This window comes from Perna viridis, chromosome 8, assembly GCF_037379345.1.
Source record: "Perna viridis isolate PV_CMFRI_1.1 ecotype Kerala chromosome 8, ASM3737934v1, whole genome shotgun sequence".
Lineage (NCBI taxonomy): Eukaryota > Metazoa > Mollusca > Bivalvia > Mytilida > Mytilidae > Perna > Perna viridis.
In genome coordinates this window covers 25,355,025-25,375,705 of record NC_142452.1, presented here as the reverse complement: position 1 = coordinate 25,375,705, position 20,681 = coordinate 25,355,025, and the positions used below count along the sequence as shown (strand labels likewise).

The window sequence follows — 20,681 nt, the reverse complement described above, 5'->3', positions numbered from 1 at the left end:
TAAAGTATAGAATATATAGACCGAAAAAGCATCGTTTGTTATGTGTTTTTTTCTACATCATAAATCACCTATTACTACCTGTATCCCTCCTCTTTTTTCATTTAAATATTCATATGTCGGGTTATCAATATCCAAATAAAAAAGAAAATTAGGAGGGTTGTAGGTTCAGAAGAAATTCGGACTATTCTGTCCTCGGTTCTAATGGCCGTTCTGAATAGAAACAAATAACTCAAATAACTGCCTAAAAAAACAGGATTTAATAGTCACAGCACCGTATTTACTCCAACATTTTGACAACAATAATTGAAAGCTGTTTCATGGCCGTCTACATGAGGCCCTTTCTTACAAATAACCCACCTCAATGATCCCAGTGAACTCTGTAAAGCAATAGAGGTTACATTTCCTATCTATAAATCGGTTTAACATATTTCCTTGGTGTCCATCCGTGTTTAGTCATTTCCCAATTTACCTGAAGGCTACTTGGCTACGTATACCTAATCAATAATTTATACTAAACCTGGAGAGTCGCACATACATGTATAATATGCTTATAGATACATGTACAATTAATGCGATGTTGGCGGTATTGACAATGAAACATATGGTATTATTCTCCGGAAAGACCCTCTTGAAAGGGCCTTAATTCATCATGTTGCCTCGATATATTTATATTTGCAATCATTACACTTCTCACCCGGAGACGGAAAGTAAAGTGAAAGAAAGCTAAACGTTATATATTAAGGTAAGTGCAGTGAATTTATTTGTTTCCAAATCGACGAAAAAAATCAGTGTAAAAATGTTCGAATAGGCAATAGACTCAATGTTGATCGATTTAATATTTTGAGAAACATGACTGAATTTTGTATTATATTAGATCATACAATGGATGATTGTATGCACATTTCAGTTGAAAATGAATGGGTTCAATATGTTTTAACAGTGGTAGATCAATAGATTTAACAAAGAAATGGGTGGGGGAGTGGACAGCTCCCCGAGTTCAATGCAAATAACAAAAAGGAGGGGTTGTGGGCTATCATTTGCTTATTTCCACAAAATTAATACAAAATTTTGCAACGAAAGAAACCCCTGAACTCATCTTGGATCTGCAACTGTTGTAGTAAGTCCAGCAAAGATAATTAATGAATAAAAAAAAGAAGCAAGAATTATTAGGAAATAGATACAAGGAAACTAAAACTTTAAAGTGTGTCTAGGTCAACACTTAGTGTAGCCCTTCAGCCATTTTACGAGATTAACAATTATTCTATAGGTCATCCTTAGAGCAGAGGACACCAATAACAATTAAATTAGAAAAGACAACAAATAATTTCCTATATGTATTACTTAGATTTAAATTTTGCGTTCTCAACGTTCTTTCCCCATCACAGTGTTTATATAACTTGTATTTAACCTTTCCCCCATCCCGGTGTTTATATAACTTGAGTTGAACACCTTTTTTATCCACCCGATATTTCAATTTTAGTTGAAATAAACTCTTTTTAGTTTAATTATATAATATTTAAACATAACCTATGGTAGAGATGGTTCATGGTGTAGAAAAAACATCGAACTAAACCTTGATTTTGTGCCTACAAATTCTATATTTTATGTAACGATAGTGATCTATAGTTAAAAAAAACAAGTCATTCATCTTCTACTAATTTCAACAAAATCAAAATTCTTGCAAAGTGCCAATTTCATACAAATTGCATAACAGAATTACTAAGACTGGTTATGTAGTCTGCTTGTGTTTCTGAATTTGTAATAAAAAAATTCCGTGGGTTTTTGACATGTATGAATCGCCTCCTGTCTGATTTTTATAAAGACTGCTACTTAAAAATAAGTTGAAACGACACACATATGTATTGAATTGTTAAGAAACTGTACATGTTAATGTTGACTAAATATCTCATATATTTATTAAATGATTGAAAAAAAGCTCAACTTGTTGATACCTCTTATCAAAATAAATTTGATACATCTAAAAATCTACTGGATTTTCGGCCATATACAAGTACGAATGCGAAAATAAAAAAAATGGAGTGGTAAACTTTTCCAGAATTTTCCAACAAAATGGGGGTCCAACCTCGACAGTTGCCTTCAACTGAATCCGCCACCTACATTATATTTACCACTGTTCATGGTCCTATTATAGTTAAATTTGTACTTTTTTTACTGTCGGTCAGCAGGAGTATCTTTGGTTCGGTCCGCAGTGGCGGGTTTAGGTGGAGGGTTCGGTCCGGGGATTGAAACCTTTCTCTTGTAGGAACTTACTATATTTTGTGAATCTTGATCGGAACCGTTTTTTCTGTTTCATCAAGAGCATAATATTTTATTTTGTAAGTAATTAGAATGAAACAATAGTTGTACAATTGTACAATATTGGCCCCGGGAAAATCACAAGCACCAGTGAATACTTATCCAAGTTCTGGACGTACCAAGTTGACCTTTAAAAACTACCAAGCGCGACACAGAAGAAGATTCCCGTTTTCTGGACGTACCCAAGTCACCAGGTTTCAACACAGAAGTTTTCTTATTTTTTTGCCTTATAAAAATCAGAAAAAAATGTTTTGGCGAAAGAGAGACACTCGCCCGGTACACTGGTTCATTTGTTCATCGAAAGTATTATAATTATATACCATTTGTATAGCGCATTATATAATATAAACAATTACCCTAAGCGCTTGACACGATACAAATACAAACTATAATATACAAGAAAAGACTCATATAAAATGACATTAAAAACAATGGAAACTAATAGTTAAAAGATGTACGATATAATCAAGATATAGCAATGATAAAGAATTTGAAATAGCAAGACTAAAATGCAATGGAACCATGAAATTACATTTGAACTCATATATATACACACAAATGAAATAAGAATTATGATTTTATAAGAAAGTATAAAATTAAAAGGGAACAATTAGTAAGTAAAAAGTGAAAATTATAAAAAAAAAAAAAAATGCAAAGATGTTTGAAATCTAAAAGTTTGTCCGTTTTAACGTGTAAGTCGCAAATCTAAGATTTATTGTCAATTGTTGTCAAGTACAAATATCTCCATGTAGTGTAATAAAGTATTGGGTGTATTTAATTGAACACGATGTCTTCACCTGTTTACTTTTTTAAAGATTAAAAATTGTTTTGACGTGTTTATTTTTTCTTCAACAATATGCTGAAAATTTATTGTAAAAATTACATTGAAATTGGGCCTACGTACGTGTACGACATTGCAAGATCGATACCCTTTTCTTTCGTTCATTGGACTGAAAGAAAATTTTATGACGATTGTGGTGGGGTTGAGCGAATCAAATATTTAGGGTATTTAAAAAAAGACAAAAAGAAGGACTACAAAAGCAATGATTCCATCGACACTATTTGATCCAATACTTAAGTCAATAGACGTCATAATGCAAAATTAAAAATTGATCGGCTTCTATTTCTTGGTTGTAAACTGTAGTGTAGAAGATTAGAAAAATGCAAATATATTTTACCATGGGTTAATTTCTGATCATCATATGAAAATATGTTGCCGGACCTTGTCGATAATCTAGGGATTCTTTTGTTTTGACGGAAATGGATTCAAACGTACATATAACAGAACAACCCAGTAATCTAACATCAAACGAGTGATTAAAAAGCCAAGTTCAATAGAGGATTTTTTTTCTTTTATACAGCACATTATTTCATTTTCATTTCAGCAATGAAGGTCCTGAAATAATTCTTATGTGCTGAATATACAAATGTATTTATGTCAGCTAAACTATTGATGAGAAAAATGGAAAATGTGAAATTATTCAGTTTAAAAGATTAAACATTTTTTTCATCTTTGTCTCACTATTGAAAATTGATTTACTATACTCAACCCTGAAAAAAGAGAGCTTTTAAGTTCTTGTAAGAATCAGGCAAAATGGGAAAAAATCAGAAACATGCATGACAAAACCCCACCGATCTGATAAAAGAATTTCTCTTGAAAATGTTTTCTCCATTTAAAAAGACCATTATTTGATCTGTGCTTAACTTGATTTGATCAGAAATTTTTTAATAGTATGTTAGAAAAATGATGTTTTTGACAGAGTTATCTGTCCTTGAATTGTTCATTACAATAATATTATAACTCAATTTACCAACATGATAGTCAATAGTCAATTAAACTTTCGAAATGGTGGATTTTTTTTTCATCCCATGTTTCACCCACTGCCTGAATCTTACAGAGTCTGCCACTTTTTATAACAGCGTTGGACAGATAACGTTGCTGTTGGTCAAGGCTCATATTTATAAGATAAATGTATTTATTAAACCAATTAACGATACGAGATGGGCATCATCAGATACATTATGATAATATTGACATGACTAAAACTTATTTATTCTTTTTTTTTATGTTCGAGTGGTGGTTCCAATTTATAAATGGGTCAAATTTATAGAACAGAAAATTAAAATGACAATTTAAAACTGGTTACATTTATGTCCTTCGGGTGAAAGACGTTTTAACAAGTTGATAAAGAATATTGTATTGATCACTTATGTCCAGGTATTAAATATGTTTAAAATCTAAAGCACAGCTTGGTTAAACCAAAACCAGGAACAGGGTTTGGGCTATTATAGACACAACATTCAAACGAGGAAAATAGTAAATCATGATTGCAAAAAAAATAGGGCAGAAATTTATATAAAAGGGAAATGTCCATTCTTTTCCCATAATTCGTACAGAAATTGTTTAAATTTTCACACCTCTGAAACCCATTCCCTGGACACGCCACATGGAAAAGATTGAAGCTTATTTTATATATTGCTTATAGTTGCTAGATCAGTGATATTTCATTGAAAATACTATAAGTTCGCCAAAGTAAATACATGTATCTATGGAACCTTGAATTTTTCATCATTATCAATTATTTTCAATTGAAAAAAGAAACAAAAAAAAAAAACATGGAACGGCGTTTAGCTGAAATCGGTTTCTACTCTTATTTCAGAGATTAACTTATTACAATATTTGTTCAATGTAGTTAACGATCAATATTTGCCGAGAATATTTCGTACAAAGGAATTATTTATCACAATTACTCATCTATAAATGACCATCGCTAGTACAAATCCTCGTAAGAAACATGTAGTGAATAGAAAAATACTCATAACCATAAAGATGTTATATCACAATTTAAACCTTAAGGTAGAGTTGTTAAAGAATTTAACTTTATTATAATTGACGTATATCATTTTTAAAATGTATAATTATACCCACGCTTGAAAAGTAATCTTCATGTAGTCGGTCCGTTCTTCGGTGCGTTCGTCCGTCCCATCGTCCAACCTTAGTTCTAATCCACAACACCTCTGTAACCACTGACTGGAATTTAATGAAACTTTCACAGATTTTTTATATTATGCACCTTCTATTTTGATTTTCCATCTGAATTACTTTTGGGGTTTCCTGATGCAAAACATTAATATTCGAACCTGATATTGTTTGTGATTTTTATGTTCAGTTATGTTATATTCTGCTGAATTATTCGGATGTTATTAAAATATGTAAAACCTTATGTTATTGAGTATGGCTCTACTAAAGTGACTTTTTCCCCGATATAGAGAAAAAATAGAACGGTTATAATAATATTAATTTAACTGGTCAAACGGACTATAAATAAAGTTACTGACTGATCGTAGCAAAAGAGCAAATTACCCCCTGGACATGTCATGAATATTACAAAATTTAAAAAGTCTGCCCGATCTTCGTAAAGGCTTGTAAAAGGTAACAAATCGATACCATTTACTCTAATTACCGTTTCTTTCTAGCAATACATGTATGATGCGAACACATGGATTTTTTTCACCAAACGTTTTACACTTGGTATTGCTAACCAAAATAATAGATAAATAATAATAATAATAATAATGATAATGATATTATTATATTTTATTAAATTGTCACATATCTGTCTAAATATAATAAAACACATTATGTACAATCTATAAAATACGTAAAAAGGGCAGAAACTCAGCCATTCATGGCTTATGAGAAACTGTGAACTTGATAAAACTAGAACTTTGCAATATACAGATACACTATGGCATAAAAAGAAAAAAAATGCATCAACTTGATTTTTAGAGTACACGGAATCAGCTTGGATGATTGTAAATGATTTGTTTTCACAGCCTGAATAGCAGAATTATGTGGCTATTAACCAGGGAACGGTTATAGGTCGACTGTTGGGATTGGGAAACACTTTAAATTTCAAGAATCACAAAAATGTTCCATTAGCCATCTAATGAGAAGCTATTTGTATAAATAATTTTTTTCAAATGTTACTAATTATATTTACTTTACATGACATTAAAATACACCAATCTGAATAATTGGCTCTATATATTATAACCGATGTTACATATGAGTCGATGATCCGATTGGTGGTTTATACGGTTTTGACTATCCTTGCGGATCAAACACGACCGTCCGTTGCGGGGATTGTGTTAGTAGGTGACTGTTAGTAGTCGGAGGTAGCGAAGCCCAGCCTTCGGGATACCTGACCGAAGAACTTAGAGTATGTCCTACTAGCATTTGGGCTGCTCTGTTGACGCTCTGGCCTAGTCCCAGACCCACGTGGGTCCGAGAGCGTTTCCCCACTCTAACTGTTTGGGAGTACGTCAGCGTGAAGAGTGTAAGTCGATGAAACACACCGAAGCTATTTATATTGGCCATGCCTACAATTACCGGGCTACACCTCTTGATCGTTGTGTATTGCATTCCTAAAAACCAAAACGATGTCCGCGATCATGAACGCTTTGGGCAGATGAAATGAAATAATAGGAACATTTCATCGGTGTGTAAACGCGTTGACCGTTGGCATGGTCAGGGTACATTTTGGACAGGAAGTGAAATGTGTTACGATCAACGCTTCCAAATTTCTATCTACATGCATATCCGATATCTTTTTGTTGTATTTTAAAAACAGCAGCTAAATTGATATTTAAATTGATTTATTTTGGAAATTAAATTTACTTTGACTATGTAGAAATGAAATATGTTAAATTTCGTCTATTTTAAGGTCCCGCTAAAATGTGTGTAAAACGATGTATTATACCAAGAAACAGAATAAATATAAAAATCAGTAGCACCCCCCACCCGCCCCCGAAAATACCAGTTACTCAACCGACTTGATGTATTTTTGTGTTTTTTGTTACCTTGAGCACTTTAGTAAGTTTTCTCAATCTTAAATATAATAATTGAGAATTTTGGATTATTTTCACATATTTGCACCTTGCTTAATACTCTATTTTCGTATGTCACAAAATTCATAAGCATACACGCACATTTGCATACATACAATAATCTCTGTGTCTAATCTGCACTTGTTGAATTCAAAATTTCTATCTGATGATAACATTTTGGCTACTTCTTGAATTTTTGCATTTAACCATCTTTGAATTTGTTTTTTTTTTACTGGTTATAAATTCTTCTGCGGTAGTTGAATAAAAAATCCAAAAAATTCAATCGTTCAATCAATGGATGTACTTGACTCATTGTTTTTGTTTTATCGTAATTCATTGTAGGTACTCATGTTATCTTGTACATATATTGCTCATAACTAAAGAAATCAAAGTACTGAAGTTCCGAGTCAACGAGGGCCCTCTTAGTTTGCTCTGTTAACATTTCAAATTATAAAAAAATGGAATGTATAATATTAAAATAGAAAAATTACTTTTAAACCCCCGTGTTGAAGGAGAGGGGATACACAGTTTACATCTGTCCGTGTTTCCGTAACACTTTTTTCCGTCAAAGTTTTCTTAGAAACTACTGATCCCAGCGGCTAAAAATTTTAAGACATTCTCCCCGTAGGTATGCCATTTGGTGGTATTCATTTTCGAATAAATCGATAACAACTTCCTGTTTGCCGCGGACTTTGTTTATTTTTGACATTATATTATTTTTTAGCACTTCTCTCAGCAACTAGTCACCATTGAAATTTTAACATATTCTTCCCGAAGTTTTGCCATGTAGTGGGATCCATTTTCGGAAAAATTCTTGACATTATATTTTCGTCGCATTTTTCTCAGCAACTACTCGTCACCATTGAAATTTTAACATATTCTTCCCGAAGTTTTGCTATGTAGTGGGATCCATTTTCGGAAAAATTCTTGACATTATATTTTCGTCGCACTTTTCGCAGCCACTACTTGTCACCATTGAAATTTTACCATATTCTTCCCGAAGTTATGCCATGTAATGGGATCTATTTTCGGAAAAATTCTTGACAATATATTTTTGTCGCACTTTTCGCAGCAACTACTCGTCACAATTGAAGCCTTAACATATTCTTCTGCCATTTATTTGTTTTATCTCATTTTGCAAGTTGAAAATTTCGTCGCACTTTTCTCACCAACTACTCGTCACAGTAGTTTGAAATTTTAACACATTATTTGTGTAACTATGTCATATGGAAGGATGTATTTTCGGTATCTTAATAATAACGTTCTTATTTTCTTGGTTTATTTTGTTTTATCAATGCGTTCAGTATTTTGACATTTTCTTGTTTCGGTGTTACTTGGCACGCCACATTCTATATCCAGGCCGGTAACAGAATGATATTGTTTCTATAAAACGGAAGGTTTCAAAATAGTTGATTTACTTAATTTTACAGTATTCAAATTTATTTTTACTCTATTTTATTATTTTGAGTTATTTCTTTACTTGGATAAACTGTGCTTTGTTCACACAACAATAATTTGTAAAATCGAAAGTTAAATAACGGGCTTGAACAAAGTTTTATTTCTATTATATTTTACAAGTGTGGACACATACTGGTATTGCCCGAAGGACAAGTATGGACGCAGACTGGTATTGCCCGAAGAGCAAATTTGAATATACAAACGTTTTGTCTTGAATGTGTTTGCATTGTCTAGAAATCTCTTCCATTTATTGATATCAATAATTGTATTATGCACATGTTGATATATATCCATTAACACATGTTACTAAATATCTACTGATATCAATAAATGGGGAACAAATTCCACAATGGCTTGCCATAACCATAAGACCAGTCATATACATATTACAATACTTCTTTTTTTTGAAGGTATACTTGCATGGATGTGTTGAACTTACTATGTCATTTTAAGGATTGGCATTTCACTTTTACTTGGTAAATTGTTTGCTCTAATTCTGGACTCTCAATTTTTTAGATTAACAGAAACCAACAGTGTGGTATCTGTCAGTTACATGGATGGCCCTAAGGGGCCATCAACTCCAAATTATATAGGAGCCTTCCTTTATTTGTTAGTAAAATCATATGAAAATTTCATAACAATTGATTAACCATAACTATAAAACATTGGACGAAAACCAAGTGAATATAGTAGATGACGACACGGACGCCGAGGACGATGACGTCGCTATCATATATATATATATATCTGCCTATATATATATATGCAGATTCGGGGTTTGGATATGTTCCGTTTTCAATTCCCCAAAAGCCTGTTAATTACTCTTCCTTAGAACCAAATTAGTAGTGTGTGACTTGCTAAGAATTTACGTCTATATTATCTTTGTCTTTAGGTATAATTACGTTAGTCCTAGTTAAACAGTTTTCTATCAACAGAATAATACTGCGTATTGGTGAAATTTCCCACTCACAGTCATGTACTCAAGAGAAAACATACGAAATTCTTACGAAACAAAGTTACAATACCGGTATATAAAGGACTTTAAGGCTGAATCCATCGATATTGGCTCACAGTTAACACTTCAAAATCAATATTTCAACTAAATCAACAATTTTATCAACTTCTAAATAGTTATATACATTTGTAGCCTGAAAATTGTTTCCCTAGACAAAAACTGTATCCTAATACGTGTTTTGTAGCTGTATAAAATATATCCAGAGCCACTGCCAGTATCATTTGGTTTCAGAACCAACATAACGTGTATGTACATTCAACATTTAACATCACTGCCATTAACTTTTCTTTAGAATCTCCATTTCATTAAATGCAGTAAATCTTCTTCAAAATTTAACAAAACTTTTACATGTATAGTATTAATGTCTTGATACTTAAATAAAAATCCCTCATTCTTTTAACAGAGAGGCGATTCATCCATCTGCAAATATAAGAAAAAGAGTAGGCATTTTTTTTTAATACTTTACAAAGATTATCAAAAATCCTGTTTTTTTCAACATTGTTGTGTGATAGGGAAAACAAGCCACCATCCCTTCTAGTACATAATAGGCATAAATTCAGTGAAACTTCTCCAAACCGGCCACCACTAGGACAAGAAAAAAGGCCGGTTTATAGGGGTGGCCGATTTTGTGAACGATAGCAATGCATTCTAAGAGCTATTTCCATTAATGTGTTCTATAACCCTACACCTTGTTAGTTTGTTGGTCGAGACATGTGGCCTTTTATTAGATTTCAAAGCTTGCATCATTTGTAAATGATTTGATTTTACAAACGGTACTGCAGACAAAATAATGTTCACGGTTTTGAAAGAATGTGTTTTAAAGACCAAAGGGCTATTGATGGTAATTATTTATTTGTATTGTTTTCTTAAATTATTTATCAACAAAGTTTAATAATTTCACACCTATGTTGTACATGTTTTGGTTGGGGTACAGGTCACATTATTGAAAGTTAAAAAGATCGTACACACCAATTAAGAGCCAACCAGTGACAAAATGTAATTTCTGGATTAAATTAATTGTTTAAATTAGAAATAGTTTTAATCTATTTGTCCTTTGTGTATAGCTATTTTCCATCAATACGCCTCACCTGGAGTGAAAACAACTATATGTTTGGTAAATTCGGCCACTTGGACAACGTAGATTTTTACATTACAATTTAAATGTTTAATAGTTTAATATGAAAAAATTATAATGTCTTAATATAATTTACATTTTGATACTTATTTTTTATCAACTGCGCGCTGTGCATTTCATTTACGAACTCTTTCCTTAGATTATATCACGTTGTATGTTTTTTTTTGTTATTATGTCTTTTTAGTAACAGTTAAAAGTGAAACCTTTTAACGCTCCCGAAGAAACATTATCTCAAAGAACCTTTCTGGCTTTTTTATAAATTAATTTTGTCAGCACTGATATACTTTTCTTATAATGAGCAATTTTGCAACTTCTGGGTTCGGAAAATAATGCAGTATATTTCATTCTGTATAATTCATATCTGAAACCTCTTCTTCATATACCTCCAACTACTCCAACAACTTGACAACCATGCAGCATTGCTTACCTTAAAAGCTTAAAAGTACTGTTTATGCTTTTGATGATCCAGTTACATGCTTACAATCAGGGATTGATTTTTAAACAAATGTCCACAAGCTAAATTTAGCAAGCACTGAAACTTACATAACCTAAATCTAATTTTTTTTGGTTTTGTTTGGCTGAACTGAACTGAACCTGGAATGGTAAATATTATAGCTCAGGCATATATTTATTTATTTTTTTTATATTTTATATAATATCAAATAAAAAAAATGGTGAGAAACTGATATGTTTCACACACACACACACACACACACACACACACTTATTTAATGAAAGGTATGAAAAATTGTACCCTATCAATTATTTTTATTCAACTCCTGCTTCAAACTCATAAGTAATTATGTTTTTATTAAGTTGTGTTCTTAGAAATATAATATTGTTCATTATAATCAAAGATGTTGAGAGACTGGTATGTCTCACACCAATGAAGTGAATATTGGTTTTATTTTTTACTTGTACGTATCAAATAATGAAATACATTTAAGTACAAAAATGTCCATAAATTCAAATAGATTAAAATTAATCCTAAACTTTTTGGGGTGTGGCATCTGGTGGTACGATTTGAAAGAGATATGGTGTACATCAACTTTCATATATCATTGTTTAATTCTATAGAATGTTTATGTCCATTTATTAAAAACAATTTGGGGCAATAATTGTCAAAACCAGTTGCAATCTTCCTTTTTGTAGTTCAGAACTGAAATTTTATAAACCAACAAATATTTAATTATGTACGGTGCATGACATCAAAGAGGTTTCAGATGACACCAACAAAGAAGACAGTATACACAATGTACCATTATACACATAAATTAAAAGTCAGTCCAGTTCTATATTTTTAGATATTGAATTCATTTTAATTTATTTCTAAGAACACAACGTAATAAAGACATAATTATTTATGAGTTTGAAGCAGGAGTTGAATAAAAATAATTGAAAGGTTACAGTTATATGCTTTTTTATTGTGGTTTGAAACATACCAGTTTCTCACCCTTTTTTTTGTTTATTATATAAATATAAAAATAAATAAATAAATATATGCCTGAGCTATAACATTTACCATTCCAGGGGCGAAGAAATTTAAGAGTATAGACTTGCTTCAGTACACATATTTGAAATGTTTATATTTGTGTGTGGAATTCTACACGTATATAAGTTCAGTTCAGACAAACAGAACAAAAAAAAAAAAAAACAAAAACAAAAACAAAAACAAAAAAAAACTTAGATTTAGGTTATGTAAGTTTCAGTATTTGCTAAATTTAGCTTGTGGACATTTGTTTTAAAAACTCAATCCCTGACCCAATTCATGCCCTAAGGTCTGCCATTAACAGCCAATGTCAAGCATGTAACTGGATCATCAAAAGCATAAACAGCATCGAATCGAATGTTTAGAATCGATTGTAAACATACATGCCGTGAGTGTGCTTCTGACCGTGGATAATCCCTTTTGGGATACGGCGCTTGAGATATTTTTTTTGGTTTGATCACCACCGTCATAACAAAGATCTACAGTGCCTCCTCGCGACAGCACACGGTAACTAGGGTCTAGTATCCTAGGCTAAACTGTAGAGGATCTCGGAATATCAAGGACCCTAGAGATGCAGTGTGTAGGCCCATCGGCGTGTGGATACGCCCTAGCACTCATCAACCTTGATCCAGCTATGGGTTAAATAGCATCACACTACTGCCTTGTAGAAGGCTTTGGACAGTCAAAGGCTATGGGAGAAAACCCAGACGGAAAATCCGTAAAGATGGTACTCGTTAGCATGGTGATGCATCCATCTAAGGGAAGGATCCCCCTACAGAAAATCTACTGGTCCTCCAAGTTATGGGGGTTAAGCTTAGGGCTAACAACCCTAACTTGTAAAAAAGATATGTTACGGAAACAGCAACGAAGAAAAAATCTACAACTGTATCATAGCCATTGATTGCATCATAGCCATTGATTGGGTGATGCGACAAACAATGAAAGATACACCAAGAGGCATCAGATGGAATACCTTCTCCATCTTGGAAGATCTAGACTTTGCCGATGACATAGCTTTGCTTTCTCACACCCACCAACACATACAAGAAAAGACCAAGAAACTTCTGAATTTTGCAGGACAAATTGGGCTAAACATCAACAAAAAGAAAACCGAGGTAAACACACCAACACCTATCAAACTGCACGAACAATGTCTACCTTTTACCAACAAATTCACATACCTCGGTAGTATAGTTACAACTGATGGAGGTGCGGAGAGCGACATCCACCTTAGACTCTCAAAAGCAAAAGGAGCATTTAATAGCTTGCAACCTGTCTGGAGATCAGGACAGTACACTATCCGCACCAAACTAAAATTGTATAACAGTTGCGTCTTGCCTATCCTGTTTATGGGTCAGAGTGCTGGAGGATAACAGAGTTAGACCAACACAAACTCTCAACCTTTCACACCAGGAGTCTGAGGAGGATCCTAAGAATATTTTGGCCTCTTAAGATCAGTAATCAGGACCTCCTTAATAGATGCCAACAAGAAGACATGGCCATCATCATTATGAAACGAAGATGGAAGTGGTTAGGACATGTCCTGCGAAAAGACCAAAAAGACAACACAAAAACAGCCCTATTCTGGACACCTGAGGGAAAACGCAAAGATCACCTGGAGACGCACCATTGAAGCAGAAGTCAAATAACATAAGAAGACTTGGGGCACATTACAGAAACTTGCCAATGATAGACAAGAGTGGAGGGACTTCGTTGCTGCCCTACATGCCAGTGGCGTAAAGGGCAGTAAGTAAGTAAGTAAGTAAGTCAAAACAAAAAATATCTCCAGCGCCGAATCAAAAATGGATTAGACCGTGGACTAAGTCTATAACATGTTTAATCTGCAGATTTGGTTTTCATTGTGTTCTGATGTTGGTGTCATTATAACTTATTTCATGTCAAAATTTAAATAAGAATAAAAATAAATCCCTACCTACCAACCCTACAATATTTTACAATAGTGAGCGGAAATATAACATTATTTTTTCGGCCTTGGAAATTTTTCAACAATTGACTGGCATGCCCCAATAAGTTGACTTACCTGTCTGTCTTACATGCACTGGAAAGTGTTGATTTTATCCTAAAAAAATTAGTATTTTGCTGGGTCAAAGATTCGGCAAATGCTGTAGACTTTACAGCGTTTAGATCACAAACTGGATCACTAGATCACGGATCGACATAAAATCACTTGAAAATGAATTTAATGAATGAATGTGGTCACATGACAACTAATTTCCCAGATTACACCATGACCCACATTCACGGGTATGGCTATGCCCGGGGGCTGTGCAACACGCTTTGATTCTTTACACCGTCCGTTACAGACCCTAAATGATAGCAAAGGGCGTTAAGAAACCCCTCAGTCCGCATATAAATTACCACATATGAGTGCAAACCAGGACTAAACAGTATTGAGTATATATATGTTAGCACAAAACGACAATAAAACCAAGTATAGGAACAGCCAGCTGATGGTCAGTGTCACTCACATCGTGCATTTGATTGGCTAACACTATGTTACGAAAGATTTTTGGGGATTTTAGTGGTTTATATCCAAAAAGACTTACAAATCATCTGCTAGAAGCAGCGATGTCCTAGCTTTATAATGCACGAAATGAAGGGTGTAACAGATGTATGGAAAGTGCTATCTTTTTCAAGTGTATTGTTAAAGTGTTATGTAATTAAGATATTTCAGTATCGTTTTCATTTAGAATATTCTTTTATTTTTCTTTATTCTTCGAATTCTCAGGATAAATTGAATATCGTTTGTCTAGTTGGTATCCTTGACAACAATAAGATTGTTTCAATGTTTTATTTCACAGGGTATTTTGTAAAGCAATTTCACGAGCAAATGATTTGGATTGGGATTAAAATTTTGGGGTTTAAATAATCTTGCTTTTCAGAGTCAAATTTCAGCAAGCGAGACTTCTGAATTATTGTGTAAATATTGTATTTTGATTCACAAAGCAACCTTCAGATAAAGAACATCGTTTTTATATAGTATGTTTTCTCTGTTTTGCACCAGGCACCCGAAAAACCATCAGTCAAACAAAAGGGAACTTTAAAGCAGGGCGACAATTGTAGCAACTATTCTAGTAAAATACGCTTACTTTAGACAATATTTTGATCAACAGCAATACTTTTCAATAGCAAAACATACCTATACTACATAGAAAAACAACGGAAAACAAGAGCGTTTAAATGAACAATGGAAACCTATATCGGCCAATCTTTTTTTTTATTTTTTAGAAAACACATAATTCAAAATTCAAAATAATAACTTGAATATTCAAGACAATCATTTGAATATACTTTTAATTTTCCTTATCCTTCGAATAAATTGTTTATTGTTTGTGTAGTTGGTATCCATGACAATAATTACTTTGATTCAGTATGTTGTATTTCACAATGTATTTTGTAAAGCAGTTTCACTAGCATATGATATAGATTTGGATTGAAATTTTGGGTTTAAATAATTTGTCTACAGAGTTATAAATTCTAAATTTAGAACAAGTGAGATTTCTGAATTGTTTGTGTAAAGGATTATATTTTAGATTCACATAGCAACCTGCAAATAAAGTACATCGTTTTACATAGTACTTTCTCTCTGTTTTACACCAGACATCCGAAAAGCCATTAAGCATACTGAAGTGAAAAGTCTCAGGACGACATCTACATGTAATTCTCCTTATTATAATTTTTGATAATTTCTTTCATAGATTTTCTTTTTACTGTGAACTTTCTCACCCTGCCCTTTTAAGCTCACCTGGTCGTAGGCCATGTGAGCTATTGCCATCACTTGGCGTCCGTCGTCGTCGTTGTTGTCGTCATCAACAATTTCTTCAAACATCTTCTCCTCTGAAACTACTGAAAAGATTTACATGAAACTTATAATGACTGTTTCTTAAAGCATCCTGCACAAAGTGACCGTTTGGATTTTTGATCAGTTAAAAACATGACCGTCGTTGCTAAAAATAGAACACAGGGGTCAAACGGCAGATTTTTGCATATATCTCCAAACCCGTTAGGTTTAGGCAAATTGAAAATATTCAACATGATAAGATGTATCTGTAGTCAAATTTTGGTGGAAATCTGTTGACCCATGTTGGAGTTACTGCCCTTTTTGGTTGTTTTTTTTTTTTGCAGTTTTTGATGTTATTACATTCAAAAATCTTCTTCTCAAAAACTACCATACAGAATTCAATGAAAGTTGTAATTTTTGTTTTTTAGGATATCCTAACAAAATGACCGTTTGGATTTCTGATCGGTTAAAAAACATGGCCGCCGTTGCTAAAAATAGAATATAATGGTAGTACAGTAGTTTTTTGCATATATCTCCGAAACCATTAGGTTTGGCCAATACCATTCAATTGCTGAAATATCCTTATTATAAGTCCTACCAAAGTCCCCAAGGATCAAAGTTGTCAGACGACTCCATATAAGAGTTATTGCCCTTGAAAGGCGAAAAATTACGTTTTTTTTGCAGTTTTCAGTCAATATCTTGAAAACTATAATAGACAGAATGAAACTTTCGATTGATGAAATTATTCTCATAAGTCCTACCAAAGTCTTCATGGAGTCAAAATTGTCGGACAACTCTTTGTTAGAGTTATTGCCCTTGAAAGCCAAAAATTTAACCAGGTGAGCGATTCAGGCTCCTGGGAGCCTCATGTTTATCATATGATAGCCAAAATAAAAGTTTTAATGATGCTTGAAAAAATAATTTTTTTTTGCTTTTTCAGGACACTTCACTGGACTAGAGCTATAAAAAGGAATCTAAGGATTCATCGTCACCTTGTTTTCAGAACAATGGCGTCGAAGCTGAGGACAGGTTCCATCGTTTTCTTCATAATTATTTTTGTTGTAATGCAGTATCATTTTATGACGAATTATGGAAGTAATAATAAATATGAATTTATAGAACCTAGTCCAAAAGCAGTGGTTGTTTCTCACTTTGAACAAGAAGATTCAAGTAACAAAAACATGAACAAGTTGTTTGCACTTTTAGACGATTTAGATGTTACCATTCGGGAAAAGTCTCCCGAAAATAAGATTTATGGCAATATATACAGTGCAAAAGGTCTTCAGCAAGTTGAAAGTTACATGAAAGCAGTGAAACAATTTTCAAGGACGCACCAAGTTCGTACAATATGTGAAATAGGATTTGCAGGGGGCCATAGCGCATCAGTATTTTTGTTTTCGACTGATAAGGCTAAATATACAGCTTTCGATATGTGGGATAGAAAAGACTATGAAGATGCTGCTTTGGACTGGATACGAAAGAAATTTCATGACAGAGATATTAATCTCATCAAAGGAGACTCAACTAAAACAGTTCCTAAATATCAGGGTATTTGCGACATCATTCACATAGATGGTGCTCATCATGCGAACTTTCCGTTAACTGACATGAAAAATATGGCACGGTTGGCCTCAAAAGATAATCTTCTCCTTATGGACGATTGCTCACAATCGTGGCCTGCTGTTCTCAAAGGCGTTGATTACCTCAAGAAAAACAACCTTGTGAGCTATTTGGATATGATTGTGGCCAAAAATTGGGTATTTCGTGGAGCCACCAAAGGATGGTGTATTGGAAGTTATGCGAAAACTGAAACAACAGATATTAGTATGACTAATACAGGACAAAAGCAAACTATTCAATCGATGAATACAGGGCAGAGTCTTATTAGAACTTTTCCGAAAAGTTTTACGTTTTTGGGGAAGTCCTTTTGTAGTCCTTCGTGGACAGGTAGCAACTGTGATACATTTGTTCAAAAACAATGTTCTCGTTTAAATGATGAGTGCTTTTACAACGATAATTACGGAACTGTTTCTGTGTCATGTGAAAGATGGCATGGAGCACAATCTGTAGAACAGGTCACATGGGATACAAGACGTTCTAGCACGGACAGAAACGACGCTCATGCAAAATCATTTGACTACTACAAGGCCTTACCGAATGATCTTGGTGATGTTATAGAACTTGGAGCTGGCCCTTATACCCAGTGTCAAAGTGTACTTAAGAATAAAAACGTAACAAGCGTAACGTTGATCGAGCCGATGGCATTTCATTATATTAATCACGTGAAACAATGCTACTACAAAGACGGCGACTTCGATGGATTACCCACAACGTTGCTTTCTATACCTGCGGAGGAAATCAACAACATGGCAAAATTTGACACATTGGTCATGATAAATGTCATCGAACACGTATACGATGGACTATCAATTCTTAATTCCGCGATTAATTTATTAAAAGATAATGGACTATTCATATGGCATGAGCGTATTTGGGATACATACCGTGGTAAAGCCAATTCTCCCGAAGATCGCGAATTCAAACTACATCCCATACGCATTAAATCGATTATTGCAAAACAAGTCATGTCAGCGTTTGATGAAATATATGTCACATGGGACACAGAGGAGCTTCGACGTTTAAAGAACCAAGGTGTTTACTTTATCGGTAGAAAACGAAGTGGAAAGTTGGACACCACTATACCTCAACATCCCCCTTGCTTTGAACGCACAGTCGGTGAGCAAGATGTACTATTTTTTGTTTCTAACACAAATTATTCAATTGTCATGGATCAATTAGAAATAGTGAAGCAGTCATCAAATGTGAAAAGAGTTATTCTTATATTTACTGAGACCATGGGCCCAGAGGCAATGGAAGAACTCCTTATACACAAGCATATCAAAATGACAATATCTTATCAACACCTTGGAAAATGGAAAACTGAGGTAAGTCGTTACACGACTCCTTGTACATCAATAATTCCTTATTTGAACCTTGAACATTTGAAGGGCTCAGAAACCGTATGCGTTGGAAACGCTGATGAATTAAACGTTACAATTGTTTTAATGGGGTATTCCACGCAGCGGATGAAAAATTATGAAATGATTCTTCCATCTTATTCTAAGATGAAAGCTGTTAAAACAATTGTTTTGATATGGAACAATAAGGAGAATCCCTTCCCTATATCTAAATTTAATGATTCCAAAATAATATTCGTTCAACAAGAGGTAAACAGTATGAACAACCGCTTTGATGTGTATCAGTATGTAACAACTGATGCTGTTTTGGAGATCGACGATGACGTCATGGTGAACGAACCCCTTCTTCGAAAAATGCTTTTACATTGGAATCAGAACGTTGATAGGCTGATAGGTGTAGTTCCGGACATGCGCTATGTTGGACCAAATAATGAATACAAGGTTCACGGTCGTATTGCTGTCATAACTATTGGCAAAACAATGCTATTTCATCGGAAATATTTACAGCAGTACATGAGCGATAAAGATTTAGTTGAGTGGAATAAAGACAAATTTTGTGAAGATATATCAATGAACGGTATTATAACCAAAGCCACAAAAACAAAGCCGTTGTTCGTAAAACAAACAGTAACTTTTAATAGAAAACGTTTACCAGAAACAGCAGGGTTGTCCATCACCCGGTCGGGGTGGGCTTTGAAACGTACAGAATGTGTTCAGTTTGTGTCAAAATATTTAAATATACATTTTTGATATTGTTATTTTTTGGGTTATTTTCACTCAGTTTATTTAACCAATAACCCGAGAAACAGCGACATACAATTACGGTTGTATAGATTGTATAGAACAGTAAAGAATGAAAGTGTGTCGGTAATACGACACCGCAATGATCGAACTTTTGATGTATGAGCTTTTTTGTTCATACATTGCAGGTCTGGGGTTCATTACACGACAATATAACGCATTACATTACCATTATTTCATCATGTATGCAGTTCCATTACTACTGCTAGAATGACTTAATGAATTAAATTACACAATTCATGCAAATGAAATGCATTACATTATCATTATATAACGAATTTAAAACAGCTATTTTTTCCATTGCAAAATTATTTAAAGAAATATGCTTTCATCAAATTTGAAAAGGTGTATTGATTCAAATTGTGTAAGGTCATAATTTGTGTTTTGAAATTCATTTTTTATCATTTTTGAAGATTGTTAATATTTTGCACATTAATTATCACTGGTTATATCTATCTAGTTCGTAAAAACTTTCATTTTATCGCTGGTCTCCAATGGAAGTTGGAAAATCTGTTTCGGGAATTTCCATTATGCACCACCTAAAAATTGCTTAGTCGTTCGACAAACAAAAATTGGAGCAATGAAACTGAAAAGGCAAAATACAGTACTAAGTATCGGGTAAAAGCAGTATACCAGATATCTACGTACTATTATTCCCTCCAATAGAAGCTGAGAGATATGTCTCGAAGTTTTCCATTATGCACCACCTAAAACAATGAAGTAAGATTAGTATGCTCTGAACATGCAGTATATAAACTAGTGAACTGTAGTGGGTCATTCTATTGAATTGATTTAAA

The 20,681-nt window shown here is 33.5% G+C and overlaps 1 protein-coding gene across 1 annotated transcript; it reads left to right on the top strand.

Annotated features, from left to right (window-relative positions):
• Positions 1-515: 515 nt before the first annotated feature.
• Positions 516-20,287, top strand: LOC148609973 (uncharacterized). The gene is made up of 2 exons (XM_088541933.1): positions 516-742; positions 17,046-20,287. Exon 2 carries the CDS (start codon positions 17,113-17,115, stop codon positions 19,831-19,833), a length of 2,721 nt encoding a protein of 906 aa, XP_088398059.1. The 5' UTR covers positions 516-742; positions 17,046-17,112; the 3' UTR covers positions 19,834-20,287.
• The last annotated feature ends 394 nt before the right edge of the window (positions 20,288-20,681 follow it).

Coding starts and splice junctions, on each gene's coding strand:
- LOC148609973 (XM_088541933.1), top strand. CDS start 17,113: ATGGCGTCGAAGCTGAGGACAGGTTCCATCGTTTTCTTCATAATTATT.